Here is a 15,994-nt window from a genome sequence, read left to right as displayed (position 1 = left end):
AAAGGCAAAATAACAAAGACTGACGTTTCGGCTGGAATACCAGCCTTTCTCAAAGTTACAAACAACGTTGTGAGACAAGCCTAAATACAAATTGTGGCGGGAACATACACTAGTGACGTGAGGATGTGACGTCAGTGTTCCTAAAAAACCTCACACGAAAGTTGTCTTTACTTAACTAAAATTTTAGTGTGAATTGTGCGACCAAAAAACCACAGTATAAGAGAAAATGGAACAGAGTACAATAACACATAAAAATAAAAAGATTGTAAAATCATCCCTCGCTAGCTATCCGTGGTATATATATATATATATATATATATATATATATATATATATATATATATATATATATATATATATAGAAACAACAACAAGAGATCCTCTGCACTCACCCATTATCAATATATAGGACATTAAGACATTCGGTGCATTTAAGCTACTAAGAAATGCCCTTCCCTTTAAGCAAAACAGGGATTGTTTGTCCATATATTGCAATATACTTCAAGCTGGCCAACTGCGTCAAAGTCATCCCTTTTGACCAGTTCCTACACTGACTTATGCGATTCATTAAGAATTCTACTACTTCAATATACATTTAGCCAAGGGACTAAGTTTTACCTGCAACTTTCTTGCTTTCAAGGTTAAAACCCCCATATGGTTGCCCTTTTATTGGCTCCACTGGGATCATCTGACTGCAGCTGGGAAGGGTGGGAGCTACAACAAGGAGCTGGCCACTGCTCCTGTATAAGCTATAGCAAAAAAAGGGAAAGTTGTGCTCAACTTTCTATAGCTATTGCTATAGCTTATACAGGAGCAGTGGCCAGCTCCTTGTTGTAGCTCCCACCCTTCCCAGCTGCAGTCAGATGATCCCAGTGGAGCCAATAAAAGGGCAACCATATGGGGGTTTTAACCTTGAAAGCAAGAAAGTTGCAGGTAAAACTTAGTCCCTTGGCTAAATGTATATTGAAGTAGTAGAATTCTTAATGAATCGCATAAGTCAGTGTAGGAACTGGTCAAAAGGGATGACTTTGACGCAGTTGGCCAGCTTGAAGTATATTGCAATATATGGACAAACAATCCCTGTTTTGCTTAAAGGGAAGGGCATTTCTTAGTAGCTTAAATGCACCGAATGTCTTAATGTCCTATATATTGATAATGGGTGAGTGCAGAGGATCTCTTGTTGTTGTTTCTATGTATTTTGTGGTCACAACCTCATTGCACCCCCGCCTAATGGTTTAAAATTTAGTGGTTGAGCACAACTTTCCCTTTTTTTTTTTTTATATATATATATATATATATATATATATATATATATATAATTTTTATATAAATTTTTTTGAATAAATTTTTTTCACTTTATCGTTAAGTCCTTGTGTGTGCGGCTCTCTGTCCATATATATATATATATATATATATATATATATATATATATATATATATATAGGTGATGCTCTGCTGTTCTCTTTTGACAACAGTAATTTGACATTATGCCCTTGCTTGTATGATTGCTGAAATTGTGTTTGTTGGATTTATTTAATTTATTTTTGTGAAGTCCATAAAAATACAATGTGCCTTTTTCTCTCCCTTCAAAGGTTTGTGGATGCACTTAGATGTTTGCAATGAGCACTGTGGCTGGCATGCCCCAGTGTTTTGGATCCCGATGCAGAGGACTCCGTAGCAATCGAATCTATCAAAAGCGAACGTCATGAGTATAGCGATCCCTTTGCGGGTTGACACAGCAGAGGCTCCTTATCTAGAAATGGCTGCAGGCTCAGAGTAAGTACAACATAAAAAAAAAAAAATACTGACTAGTTTTCTCTGATGCTTTGTGCAAAGCAACGTTATGTGGCAGATCCTTATTTTCTTAAGTTCTTCCATAATATTTTACCAGGGTATAACATACTGATGATTTGGGGGTTATTTTTGTAGTCAGTAGCAAGTCCATTATTCTGCTTGCACCTTTCTCTTGTCTAGTTCTCCATTCGTATGCAGTTCCATGCTGCTGTTCAGTTCACAGTCCTTTTTTTTTCAAATAAAGATTTTTTTTAAAGATGAGATTCTGTTGCGGTGCAGCCTACAAGTAAATGAGTTCTCCATTCTTTTGAAAGGTGCATGCACGTGCAGTGTGATTACAGAAAATGTGGATTTTAAGAGGGTTGAGGGGAAACATAGGACCAGTGGTTCTGAAATAAACGTGAATGTGCACACTGTATAAACCAGTTGGTTCAGTTTTGGGGAAAAAAAAAACAAATTCACGTCTAGGGAGCACTGACCCTTTTGCAGCATTTGAATAGTATAAAATATACCTTGTACTTGATCCCAACTAAGATATAATTAATTCTTATTGGAGGCATAACAATCCTATTGGGTTTATTCAATATTTAAATGATTTTTAGCAGATTTAAGTTATGGAGATCGAAATTACGGAAAGATCCCTTATCTGGAAAACCCCAGGTCCCAAGCATTGTGGATAACAGGTCCCATACTTGTACTATGTTAGATAATTAAGCATTTTTCTTTATTTGGTAGTAAGCCCAGGTAGCTGCCCTGGTGGGAAATTATTGTGGGGTATTTCATGGCCTTATTTATGTTCAAGTTGTACCACAGGTTAAACAAATTTTCCTGCAAATAAATTTAGAACTATTAAAACCACCTTTTAAAGGAGAAGAAAAGGCATTTTGGCATTTTAATGCTAATAGATTAGCCACATCAGTGTCACCTAGAACGGTGCCTAACCTTTTGGCACCCCCAAGTGACTTAGCCTTTCCTTGTCCTTTAAGATAGCAGCTGCCATTTTCGCTTGGTCCCAGTAGCTTCCCTGCTGTTGCTCTAGCCGTTGGTAGCTCAGATAATATGGTGAGGGAGTGAATTATTATTAATTCTTATGTAAGGGGGGAGCAGGAGAGAGCTGGGCAGGCTCCAACCCCAAGAATTAAGGATTTTTCTGAGAGAGAAAGTCTGAGACCAAAGAACATGTTTACACAAAGAAAGACAAGAAATCCTGTGTTTCTTTCGATAGAGGACACAGTGCAGCTTTTTTGTGAGTGCTTATGGCTGTATTTACAAGAAGAACTCCCTCCCCCCTACCCTTAGGAATGTGGATCTGAGCCAATGGGCAGGAAGCTTCCTCATAGTCTTACTAACTGAGCATGTACACCAGTCTTGGTCTTGGTGCGGCATTATGGGAACTTTCTTTACAGAGCTCAGCTTTTTTTTTTCCTATGAGGCTTCTGATCATCTGAAAGGGAGAAATATGGGGAGACTGAAGGGCACTATTGAGAGAACTGGAGGCATGCCTGCAGCTTGAGATTAACTCTTTATTAGCCTTTCCTTCGTATGTATTATATTCTACCCTGAACTATGGCCGGCTGTCAAGTGCTTTGCAGGTATTTTGGTTGATGCCTATAGTGACAAAGCGTGCACTTACATCACTGAATATTAGAGTGGATTCTTATAGCCTTTTTAATTTAAAGGGACAGTAACACCAAAAATGAAAGTGTATAAAAGTAATTATTATATAATGTAATGCTGCCCTGTACTGGTACAACTGGTGTGTTTTCCTTAGAAAGACTACTATAGTTTATATAAATACCCCGCTGTGTAGCCACGGGGGCAGCCATTTACAGGAGAAATGGCACAGGTTACTTAGCAGATAACAGATAAAACCCCATTATATTCTACAAATCTTCTCTGTTATCTGCTATGTGCCTGTGCCTTTTCTCCTTTTTCCCAGCTTCAATGGCTGCCCCCGTGTTGACATAGCAGCTTATTTATATAAACTATAGAAGCGTTTCTGTTGCAAACTTACCAGTTTTACCAGTGCAGGGCAACTGTACATTATATTTTAATTACTTTAAAACACTTTCATTTTTTGGTGTTACTGTTCCTTTAAGGTTTGTCTGATCTACACATGAACTGTTTCCTTGCAACAAATTTCCTATTTTATATGAGAGGTTTTGATTTTATAGTCCTGCAGATAGTCATGAATGACACTTGATCCAATTTATCTTCTCTGTAAGAACTAAAAAACATTTTATTGTTGAATCCTTGAATGGCTGCCCCCATGGCTGCACATCAGCTTTTTTGTATAAACTATGGTAGTGTTTCTAAAGCAATTTTTTTACCAGTGCAGTACATCAACAACATAATTACTTTTCATTTGTTGGCAAGATTAGTCCTTAAATCATTACTTCTATGTTGATAAGTGGTTCATAAATATTTTCCTTCTTGATATGTATTAGAATGAGGAACGTTTTACAGTAATTGGAAAATAAAATTTTATGTTTGACCATATCCAATCTAATGCTCTATTTTAAAATGACTGCATTATAAATAAAAGTTATTTTAAATAGACAATATGGGTCCTTTTTTTAACATTAGTTCACTGGATAGTGGTTTGGGGCCCTGTGTATAAATTAATGCCTCCCTTTCTCCAGCTATACCTGTTTGCTTTATACAAAAGGATTTTCAGTTATTTTGATATTGCTTGTAGGGACAGGAAGTAAAATGGTACTTTACATTTGTTTTTTAAGATTTTGCTCTGTTTACTGCAAGAAATTGCTAAACTATTTTATTTCCTTTATTTATTTTAAAGGACATCAATCCAAGCAATTTTCCAATATGAATTTATTAAATTCATATTCATAAGTGCTTAAAAGTTATTTGTAAATTGAATTGCTATTTAAAAGGGACCTGTCACCTTGAGAAATAATTCCAAATTGTTTTCTATTGTGTTTGTCAAGCAAAATAATCTTTACTTACACTATATAAATTGTTATAAATTATATTTTCTTCAGCCTTGGAATTCACAATTGCAGTAAGCAGGCAGGCACCATTTTGTGGACACTGTTATCAAAGCAGGCATTTCATCCTGCAAAATCTTGTCTCTGTGCCAGTATGGGGGGACCTGATGCCCATGTCCATGCACTGGTTACAAAATTATGTGGTGAGGAGGGCAGCAACATCTAAGGGCTCTGGCACACGGGGGAGATTAGTCGCCCGCGACAAAACTCCCTGTTCGCGGGCGACTAATCTCCCCGAGTTGCCTACCCCTGCCATCCCGCCGGCGAACATGTAAGTTGCCGGTGGGATGGCAGACGCGGCGGGGCGATTTCGCTCAAATCGCCGAAAAAGACTCGCGAGTCTTTTTCGCCAATTTCCTGAAATCGCCCCTCCGCGTGTGCCATCCCGCCGGCGACTTACATGTTCACCGGCGGGATGGCAGGGGTAGGCAACTCGGGGGAGATTAGTCGCCCGCGAACAGGGAGTTTTGTCGCGGGCGACTAATCTCCCCCGTGTGCCAGAGCCCTAAGAAGTTCTGAATTGAAAGTGAAAGTAACTCTCTGCCACACCTCTATGCCTAAGGCATAGAGACGGGGCAGGCAATATATGATTGACAGTTGGGATTTTCAAATGCTTTTATAATTGATATGGATGTGTTAATAAAAAAATGATTTTGGGTTTCTTGTTTAATTTGAAAAGGGCTTTTATTATACAGCTCTTTATGTCTGGGTGACAGGTCCACTTTACATTGGACGGGATGGCAACTCGGGGAGATTAGTCGCGGGCGACTAATCTCCCCGTGTGCCAGAGCCCTAAAGCAGCATTTGTTTAACTCCGGGTAATGACTTTTTAAACAATGTTGCAAAAGCCAGTCTCTTTTAGCAAGACAGGTCTGTCAGTCAGTCTGCTGGCTTGTGTTACATTGTTTCAAAAGACAGCTACCAGGCAGACAATAGAAGAGATCAAACACTGTTTTTGATGGCAATAATAAATAACTAATAACTTAAAAACCATTACAAATTTGTTATAAATGTATATTGCAAAGCTGCTTAGAATTATATTTTCTTTTATTAGGCAAAAAAATTATGTTGAAATGCTTTTAAAATAATAGGCAAAAAGTGTGTTCAGCTGAAACCTATTTAACTAACTAATGGTGCCTCTTTAAGTTTTACTCTCACAAGGTCGTTTTCAAAGTGTAGTTTCCACAGTGCCCCATGATTGATTATTTGTGATGACCAGATAGTGAACCTGTGTTTTTTGCACAGACCTTATCTATAGTGATCTTCTGTGATTGTCTTATTAGTGCATCTTTGTATATGTAAACATTTTGAGATCAGACAGTTTGCACATTATTTTCTATTATATTATACTGACAAGTATACTTCCATTACCTTAGGAATCGCAAGTCAATATGACCATTGTTGGATACATTTGTGTTACCTGTGACATTGTTTCAGTTGTATTTGACTGGACAGTGCACACTTGTTGTCTGGCACACCTCTAGTTGGTTTTATGGAGCACTTAATATTTCACCGTAGAATTCCTGTTGAAAATGTTTTTCTAAAATTATATTGTAATGCAAAAAATATTTGTTTTTACAGACCAGAATCTGTAGAAGCTAGCCCTGTCGTCATTGATAAGTCAAATAGTTATCCACATCAGTTATATACCAGCAGTTCTCATCATTCGCACAGTTATATTGGATTGCCTTATGCGGTAAGTATGCTTCGATAATTAGTTTAGAAATACTAACCCAAACTTGATGTAAATTCTAAAGGCACTGCAAACAATAAAAGTTAATTTTAAAAAGAGATTCTTAAATTGTTCTGAAATTACTTCATTTATGTATAATGTTAGTTGATAAATGATAAAGTTTTGAGGTGGTTGTGTTTTATTTAGTTATCTTTTAAATTCTATTATAATTGATCTGTAATTATGAATCTATAGGATCACAACTATGGTGCTCGCCCTCCACCAACACCTCCAGCATCTCCTCCTCCTGTCCTTAGTAAGAATGAAGTAAGCATATTTACTGCTCCTAACTTTGATGAGACTTCCAGTGGTACAACAATAAGTACTTCAGAAGATGGGAGCTATGGAACTGATGTCACTAGATGTATCTGCGGTTTTACTCATGATGATGGATATATGATTTGTTGTGACAAATGCAGGTAAAATATGCTTTGCTTAAGTTCTAACTCCAAATGAATAGTCTGTGTTTAAATTTCAACTCTCTCCTAAACCTATGATTTAGATTCTGTCAAAGTAGTATAATTTTCCCTGTGGAAACTCTTGACGTGTTCTGGGAAAGGCCACTCACTAATTGTTTGTGCTTCAAACTTTCCCTGTTAGTGTTAAATATTTTTATTCTGTGTGGTTTTGTGTGTTTTTAGAAAGAGAACATAAAAGTATACCCTACCTACAATGTGTAGTATCTCATTGAAATGTAATCCACCAAAGACTTGTATGGGAAAAAATAAATATATAATTCTGACATTGTAATTCAGGGACTTTTTAAGTTGTAGGCCAGGGTCAAAAAGTTGTGTCCCTTGCTGTAATGTTATGCTTGCTATAAACAGATTGAATACATTACGGTCATCCTACGGTATTAAGTCAAATAAGGTGTTTGGTTCATTTTTAATGTAAATGTACAGATGTTATCTGGGTCTCCTGTTAAAGTTAAAAGGACATGGTCATGGGGCAGTGCAAGCTCAGTATACTACAGTGGGGTGGGTAAGTAGTTTTATTGTATTCAATATCAGGTTATCAGACATGCCATTCTTTTCCCACGATTTGCATTCTTGCCAGTGGGATGGCATGTCGGGGAGATTATTCACCCGCAATAGTGAAGATTTATCTCGGGCGACTAATCTCCCTGTTTGCCACTGCCCTTAGTCTCCTGAAGAGAAGTTTCAGTCTTTCTTTACTGCTGCCCTGTAAATTGATATTAGTACCCCCAAACTAATCTAAGCAGAGCCTGACCGCAGGACAGTGGGCAGGTAACAAGATAAGTTTTCTCTGGCACCTCTTCTGAATCATTTAACTGCCTGAACTGATAAGAATGCTATGGTCTATGCTGCTACCAGTTTAGCTTTACTTTGGACTAAATAGAACATGCCAGTGAGAAACCATCCTGTAATTTAGCTATATGAAAAATGGACAAAACTACCTATGTTGTCCCTTTCACTTCAAGGTCTACTTCACATGAGTATTTAGACTGCTACTGCTGTCCTGGGAAAAAACTTGATAATATAGTATGAAAAGTGCCACATCCAACTCACATGAAGCAGTTACAGGCAGACCTCTGTGTGGCACCATGTGCCCTAGGCAACCTGGCCTCCCCGGATACGCCCTTCTGCACATGAGGCATGCGTGAATGAGCGCATGTGCTGAAGATGAGGGGAGGGATTGGGGGGGGGGGGGTTCTGGTGAAAAAGGTATGTGCCTAGCGTTCTCTCCACTGTTGCACCCTAGGAACATGCCTCTTCTGCGTACCCCTACTTCTGGCCCTGACTTTGGCAAAATCACATACACAAGCATTTTGCCACACGGTTCCTGCTTTCGCTTCTTCATATAAGTTGCTGAGGGCGCTTTCAATTTATTTAAAGTAGAAACTGACCTTTTAGTTGCTGCTGACTGCTGGCGAACAAAACACCTTTGGGCTCTAATATCAACACTGGGCAAATTTGCACCTGGCCAGTAATACATAGCAACCAGTGATTAGCTTGTTTAAGCCATCTGCAGATCGAACAATGAAAATACAAATTTGATTGGTTGCTATGGTTTACTGCCCAGGTGCAAATTTGCCCTGTGTTAATAAATTACCCCTCCTTGTGTTTATTAGTTCTAACTGAAACTGTAATTTAAACAGTTGATGCTGGTGGTTATTATCATTTATTTTTTTATTCCTTATGTTTTACACATGTGCATGCACTGCTTGTATGCACTTGGTGTATCGGTAGTGTTTCAGTTCACGTCATTATATATAATGTGTGTGTGCTTGGTCTTGTAAATAATGGTGCAGTAATAGTGACTTCCAGGAAAAATATATATCCTATTTACAGTGAGGCAGTTGAGGCTTTGATTCATATATGTTATGTATTTGTATCCACATGCCACTTGGTGAATGATGTCCACGCATTATTATTGCTATAAAAAAAAATAAGCTTGAATAATTTGCAAGCTACTGAATATAGTATTGGTATAGTATGGGCACTGTAATATAGTATTAAGTATTACACTAAAATCTTTGTACTCAACATGCTGTTGCAAAAGATTCTAATGAGGATTTCCCCCCCCCCCCCACAGTGTCTGGCAACATATTGATTGTATGGGTATTGACAGGCAAAATATTCCAGACATCTACTTATGTGAGCGTTGTCAGCCTCGGTAAGTTCTATTGTCCTGTAAAATTTCAAAGCATTTAATGCATGCAAGTGTCTTTAGTTTCCTGAAAATGCAGCATTATATTAAATAACAGCAATAGCTTATTTTGTAAAACTAATGTCATCATTGGGTTTATATCACTTGTTTGGGAGCCAGGACAGCTGATAATGGTTACAATTTTTCAGCTATGTGCAAAACCCATGCTAGAATGACAGCTGCCATTTATAGATCAGCTATTCTTTAATGTAAATATACCAAAGCTCATCTGAGTTTGTCACATAAGTATTTGTTCTACTCTGTTGTGATTGAATTTAAAGACTTAGCAACTGATTTTATTATCGATCAACCCAGGGAATCCAGAATGATGTCTCCACAATAAAAGTCTCTTCAATATCTTTCTAAGACCGCATTATGTGTATAATATTATTCAATGCAGTTGGCACTCACATATACTGGAGTGTGAGATGCCTGGGTGCAGTCCAATATGCAGGTAACAAATCCACCAGAAAAAAAAGGTCTTATGTAGAAACACTTAGGTCATTTATTAGTAGTGTAGCCGAAACGTCAGTCTCCATTGATAAATGACCTAAGTATTTCTTTGTAAGACCTGTGTGGATATCCTGGTGGATATAGATAGATGGATAGAAATATATCTATATATAGATAGCACCAATTTCATAGGAACTTGTAGTGACCAAATAAATTAGTACAGGATACTCCGATTTAGAGCATGTCAGAACAACCAGCTGAAGAGCTTTTGCTGCCCAAAGCACCTGTTTCAGCACCTCGGCCTCTGCATGCCGAGTATATTACTACTTGGGAGCTGTACTTTAATGCACACATGCCCAAGCCTTTGTGAGGGATGCATGGGATTAAAGGAAAGATTGTTTTTACATGCTCTAAATCGGAGTATTCTGTGCTAATTCATTTGGTCACTACATGTGCCTATGAAATTGGTGCAACCCAGTGTTGGGTTTAATTTTACATAATTTATATTTATACCAGTATGCTGATAGCAACTGTCCAATATATATCCAAATATCCCACTGTAGTCTTTATTTTCAAATATATTTTGAATATCTACATGAGAGTCTTATAAAAGTAATATTACAAATTGTCATGCTTTTATTGTATCCTTTAATAAAATAGAAATTTCTACTTGCCAATTGACAGGGCTTTGGATAAAGAGAGAGCAGTTTTACTTCAGCAGAAAAAGCGAGAACATTTGTCAGGTAGGTTTAAAATGTATCTATTTTTTTAAAAATAAGCAAAGATACATGAATTTATCTTTGCAAAGTAGGTACTTTAAAATGACTCCAGTTTGAACAATGGTAAGTCTTTGAGAAGTCTGTTTTTTATGACATATTAGGTATTAATCTTATTACCCTTGCTTTGGAGTTTAAGGTTAATTTGGCCAAGATAGGTCAAGATAAGGTTTAAGCATAGGGTCTCTGGAATGCTGACCTACTGATCACCTCAGTCTTTGCAGGGAAAACTGAGCATTTACACCACTGGCAGCTTCCCAATCACTGTACTGAGAAACATACTAGCATTCATTTAAAAAACACTACACACATTTGCACATGGGCAGTAACCCATAGCAACCATAGTCTTCTGCCTGCAGCTAGCTGAAAAATGTTAATTGCTAAGGGAAACATCTCACATTGCAGATTGTCAGCCTTCAGACAAAAGCTTGCAAGTTCTTGTAGAAGCTAATAAAAATTGTTCTAGACAAAATTTAAGAATGTTTTCTTTTTTATTTTTTGTTGTTGACCCACTAAAAATTAGAATACAAATTTGAAGCCTTCAATTAAGTTTTTTAGATTCAATTTTTTTAATAAGCAAGCATTCAAGTTTAGTAAAATGTATGCAATTTAAAAAAAAAACAAACTGGTAGTTGAATAAGTTTAGGCAGTTTGGCAGATTTGCTCTTTTATTACTTAAGAGCAATTATATGAATAGGCCTTGTGCTGCACATACATTTTGCCTATTGTTTTAACCACAAAGCAAACAAGGCAAACAGGATATCTGAAGCTACTCAGTGTTTGGTTCTTGTAAGGTAGCTTATTAAATTTCCAGTATACAACCCTTCCCTTCAATCATTTGTTGTGTGTTAGCAAGATTCTATAATGCAAGAGTATTTTCTGTGCACTTGCAATCTAATTATCTACCTCGCAAGAACAAACATGGAGTAGCATCAGTTTCCCTGTTTAGCTCAAGAAAAACAAGTTTTTTTTTTTTCTTTTGGTAATAAAAGTAATAGGCAACAAGTATGCTTAGCACAAGCTCTATTTATTGAACTGATGTTGAATAAGGGCATATTCCCGCTTAAAGTCATGGAGACTGGGACCTTGATTTCCTAATTTACTCCTTATGTTATTAATGCGTTCATGCTGGGAGCTATTTTTCAGTCTCATCTGATGAATAACAGGATGATAAAGTGTTACATTTCAGCATGCCATACAATTTAGTTATTTCTGCCCATATTGTATGACCATTGATCTGTGTGTCACTGAATGATAATTGTAAGTGGTCACATGAGTTAATTGCTTAGAATTAGGTTGATTACCCCAACTCATATTTCTACCAATCAGATCTATCCCAATGTTAAGTATTGTCAGTACAAATTAAGCTACATGATAGAATATACAGGTAGTTAAATTTAAAGTGCTGAGAAGTATCACATTTTAAAGACTTCATGCATCTTTTATTATATAATTTATCATTTTTATTTCTTCAGGGACATTGCCCTTTTTTCTGTCTTGAAACAGAGAGGGACTAGCCAAAAGAAACCCAACAACATTTTTAAGTGCATAGAAACCCTATGACTTTAAGTTTACTAATTATCAAAATCACAGAATTGATAACGTACATTGACATTCTGTTATGGTAAAGTTACATGTAGCATACAGGCAAACTTCCCTTCATTTGATGCCAATACAACATTTTTCTAGTATTTTTGAATTACACAGCTCTATAGATCATCTCCATAGCTGGGACAATAGTGAAGCCTATTAAGGAGGCATGGCATTCTTTGACAGTGGGATCTTGTATTTACTTGATCTCACTCAAAGGCAGAGAATGTTAATGCGCCAATGAGTTAATAAATCCTAATGACCACATACCTTTAGGCTTTAACTTTTGTGACTCTAATGCAGATGATCTTCAAACCTGCTACAATGGCAGAGGCAACAACGGAGGCCTTTTATCTGGTAGGTACCATCTCAAGTGTGACCTTTACAAACCTCAATTACCCAGAAACTTTTTGTACAAGGAATGACACTAAATTTCCTCCTACACTTTAGTCCTGTAAATTATCTAATTCCATATCATCCATTGTGCGTATGTGAATGACATGTTCTATTAGCCTACATTTTTAAAACAAGCTGAATTCTGTCTATTTGAAAGCTTTTTGACAATATTTTTTACACCAATTTCATATTGTCTGTTTGACAAATGGTTTAAATCTGAGATGTAAGTATACAGTTCCATGTATGTAGTGACCTATTTGGCTATTTTATTTAATGTCCTTTAAAAAAAATACTTCATTTACTTAAAAAAAAAAAAAAAAACACTCAGTTTATGCTGATTGTTTTAGATTATCTTATTGGGATGATATGGAACACTCCTTTTTAAAATATATATTTCAATCTAGTTTATAGTCTGTTTTCCAGTTATTTGTTCAGGGAAACTAATCTTAATGTACTATGGATCAAGTTTTGTGCTCTGCTTTCTTATAGTATGCTGTTTGTCATTTAATGTATTTTTACAGATGGTGACACCAGTGCAACAGAAAGTTGTGATGAAGTTCCCATGGAACTGTACACTGCTTTCCAGCACACCCCAACAACTCTTACTCTCACTGCCACTAGAGTAAATAAGGTTAATGACAAAAAGAGGAAGAAAAGTGGTGAGAAGGAGCAGAATAATTCTAAAGTTAAGAAGGCAAGTATGGAAAAAGTGTAAACAATCATCACTCATTTTTATGTATCTTATGACTGTAAAAACACGATAAATGAACATGAATTTGGACCACTAGGTTTATATTTACAGAAGAAGCTGTCCGCTACGTGTTCTGTGCAGCAGCTCTTCTGCTCCTCCTTTAGTTGTTTACTTGATAGATTGCCATTGTAAAATGTTTAACATTAATTTCAACTGATGCTATAAAGCATTGTGACGTAAAGTGAAATGTGCTGTTTGTAGTGTGCTTGGACTTCTCTCTTTGCAATTGGATATTTCAGCACTAAGGTACTAAAAAGTGTTTGGTCAGTATTTTCACTCTGTTCTAGAACTCACCCTTTCAGTACTAGTAAAATGTCAGGGTGTAGCCAGATAATAAATTATAGTGAAAGGCCAGCTTTGAGCTTGATGGTTCTGAAGATCACTCAGAAGATTTCAGTGGTTCGCTTACTATTTCACAGTCCAGCTATCCCTTCAGCACTTTGTTACCTACATTTGTAGTGGGAAGCTTAACAGAGCACATTATAAGTATGCAATACAGTTGCTGAGTCAAGTAAAGTAATTTAGTTTGGCACGTAGACTGTGAATGCTGTTTATTTTTTTTTTAACCTAAATGCTCCCTGATATCGCCCACCCGTAGGTGGGGATATCGGGGGAAGATCCGCTCGCTTGGCGACATCGCTCGTGTATGGCCACCTTAAGGGGTTTATTTGGGTCAATAAGGGATACATATTATTCATAGAGAAATCATGGGGTGATGCTTTGTGTTTGTTTTGTGTTTTGACACAGTGGTTCACAGTGATCTGCCTCTTTCAATAAAAAAAAGCAATCTTTTGACCCTTCTTAGCCCTTAACCTGTCCTCTGCAATTTAGCCTTTTTTTTTACATTTTAAGTGAATGAATAGTATACAACAGTCTAAAATGACTGTCATGCTTTAAACAAAACCCTTGAAGCCTGAATTTGGACACATTTTTTTAGCTAAGCGGGTGAAGCTTAAACTTAACCTTGTTGTTATAAGTACATCAGTAAGACATAACATTTCAGTCTTCATCCAGGTACAGTAAATGTTGACATGCCTTGGCCTGAGTGCAGCTACATGGTGCAGAGATCACCACGAAAATGCATGCTTTTTGATTTTATGGGCCAATCTCTGCTTTGTGAAACTGCAGACTGACTCTGTGCCTCTCAGTGCCGCAACCACAAGCCACAGATAAGAGTGGATTTGCGTCTCTCTGCTGCCTACAAAATAAAAATGGAGTAAAGCAGTCAGTATGCCATGTTTGACTTGTGGCCTTAGGATTTACTTGAAGCCAAGAGGATTTGTGTCAGTCATGTTTGCAAAGTTGAAGATCACAATATTGCTTTCAATTAGTTGTGAACTAAAAGTATTTTAAGAATAAGGGCATTCGCTTTGTTCTCTACTAGTATAAATAGCCCCATATACCCAGATTTAGGCAACTTACATGTTGTTTCATGTCGCCACAAATTAAAACAAGATCTGTAAATTGTTTGATGTCTTAGATTTTTAAAAATTATTTTTCCGTTTTGTCTCCTTCAGGCTTTTCGTGAAGGATCAAGAAAATCATCACGTGTTAAGGTATAGTTTGGTGTAATTTTCATGTGTTTTGGCTAGTATAACCATAAAAACAAGTGTTACAGCATAGGGTTCTGTTGCAGTTAGAATTATGAGTCTCCTTTTAACCTTCTTTATATGTGTGGCAGTGTGTGTGTTAATTTGATTCTTGATCAATTGAATTCTTTCTAGCATGCCCAACTGTCGGTATGTGAATTCTGGCAAATAGTAGATTTAGTAGAAGCATATCCCTGCTCTTTACTTCAGGGATCAGGCACATCTGTGGTTTTTGCTTAAGGGGACAATCATTTAACATCTTTGTTGCTTGAGGGATGAGGGTCTATTGAAGCAGCAAAATCTTTTGAGTGTCCTGTGCTGCACCATAAGGCTAACTGCAAAGCAGTTTCATATGAGTAATGCACATGCAACTTTTCTTGGGGCAGTAGCCATTTGTAAATGATGAAGGATAAAACATATTGGATACACTTAACTGATTCCTGTAATATGTCATGTGACCCTTTTAACTGTTAAAAATGGTTTTTGCGTCGTACAATAGTGACTTTTCCTTTGCATATTTCTGTTTGGAAAGCCTCACGCTTAAGTGTCATATATGCAATTACTGCAGGTAAAATCCTTAGAAGGACCCCCTCTAAACATAATCAACTATAACAGGGCTTTTTGGAACATTACACTGAGTGATCCATCTGTGTTTGTGCAAACAGGAAATTATGGTCACTTCTTGTCAAGCTTCTTTCTAAAGGAATGGTTAGACATAGGCTATGTTAACACTAAGATATATCTGGTCCTTTGGATACACAGTAAATTCTTTGTCTATCTTTGTGCACCTAATTCTGCAGTGGTTAATGGCCATATCTTCTTTCCAGTGGCCCCACTAATTTATTTTGGCTGTTTGCTATTATATGGCTATTAAGGACACTTTAAAAAAAAAAACAAAAAAAAAAAACAGATTGGTACCAAATGATGTGTTTTGAGTGCACAATATTCATCCTGGGAACCATAAATTAATGTATACAGTGGCTTAAAAATGTACACGTGTGCAGTGAAAAAAAATGTTGTGACCCTCAATGCTAACAAAGTCATGAGTCACCTGTGATCCCACCCACAAAATTGAAGGTTACCTGCCTCTTTGCATGTGTGCCTACTCACCAGCAACCCAGCTCCTCTGTAGTTATGCCACTATCACACAGCTTCAAGGAAATATATCCTCTTTCCTAGCTTTAGCAGTCAGATGTCTCTGGCTAAATTTATGATCAGAGTTTTGAACTAGGAAG

The 15,994-nt window shown here is 36.9% G+C and overlaps 1 protein-coding gene across 5 annotated transcripts in view; it reads left to right on the top strand.

Annotated features, from left to right (window-relative positions):
- The window catches only part of kmt2e (lysine (K)-specific methyltransferase 2E), a 63,904-nt gene that overhangs the window by 15,616 nt on the left and 32,294 nt on the right, over nt 1–15,994 (top strand). For 2 of the 5 annotated variants that reach the window (XM_004913019.4, XM_004913017.4), the window contains exons 2-9: nt 1,593–1,776; nt 6,384–6,498; nt 6,730–6,953; nt 9,091–9,171; nt 10,342–10,400; nt 12,327–12,380; nt 12,941–13,113; nt 14,688–14,726. In XM_004913019.4, the coding sequence (XP_004913076.2) occupies nt 1,706–1,776; nt 6,384–6,498; nt 6,730–6,953; nt 9,091–9,171; nt 10,342–10,400; nt 12,327–12,380; nt 12,941–13,113; nt 14,688–14,726 (816 nt within the window). In that variant the 5' untranslated portion in view covers nt 1,593–1,705. The remainder of the gene's footprint in view (nt 1–1,592; nt 1,777–6,383; nt 6,499–6,729; nt 6,954–9,090; nt 9,172–10,341; nt 10,401–12,326; nt 12,381–12,940; nt 13,114–14,687; nt 14,727–15,994) is intronic. The other 3 variants (XM_012960004.3, XM_018092320.2, XM_018092321.2) reach the window with 3 other exon arrangements.

This window comes from Xenopus tropicalis, chromosome 3 (genome assembly GCF_000004195.4).
Source record: "Xenopus tropicalis strain Nigerian chromosome 3, UCB_Xtro_10.0, whole genome shotgun sequence".
In the NCBI taxonomy this organism is placed as follows: domain Eukaryota; kingdom Metazoa; phylum Chordata; class Amphibia; order Anura; family Pipidae; genus Xenopus; species Xenopus tropicalis.
Note: the sequence above shows the minus strand (reverse complement) of the source record. Positions and strands in the feature narration are given on the sequence as shown.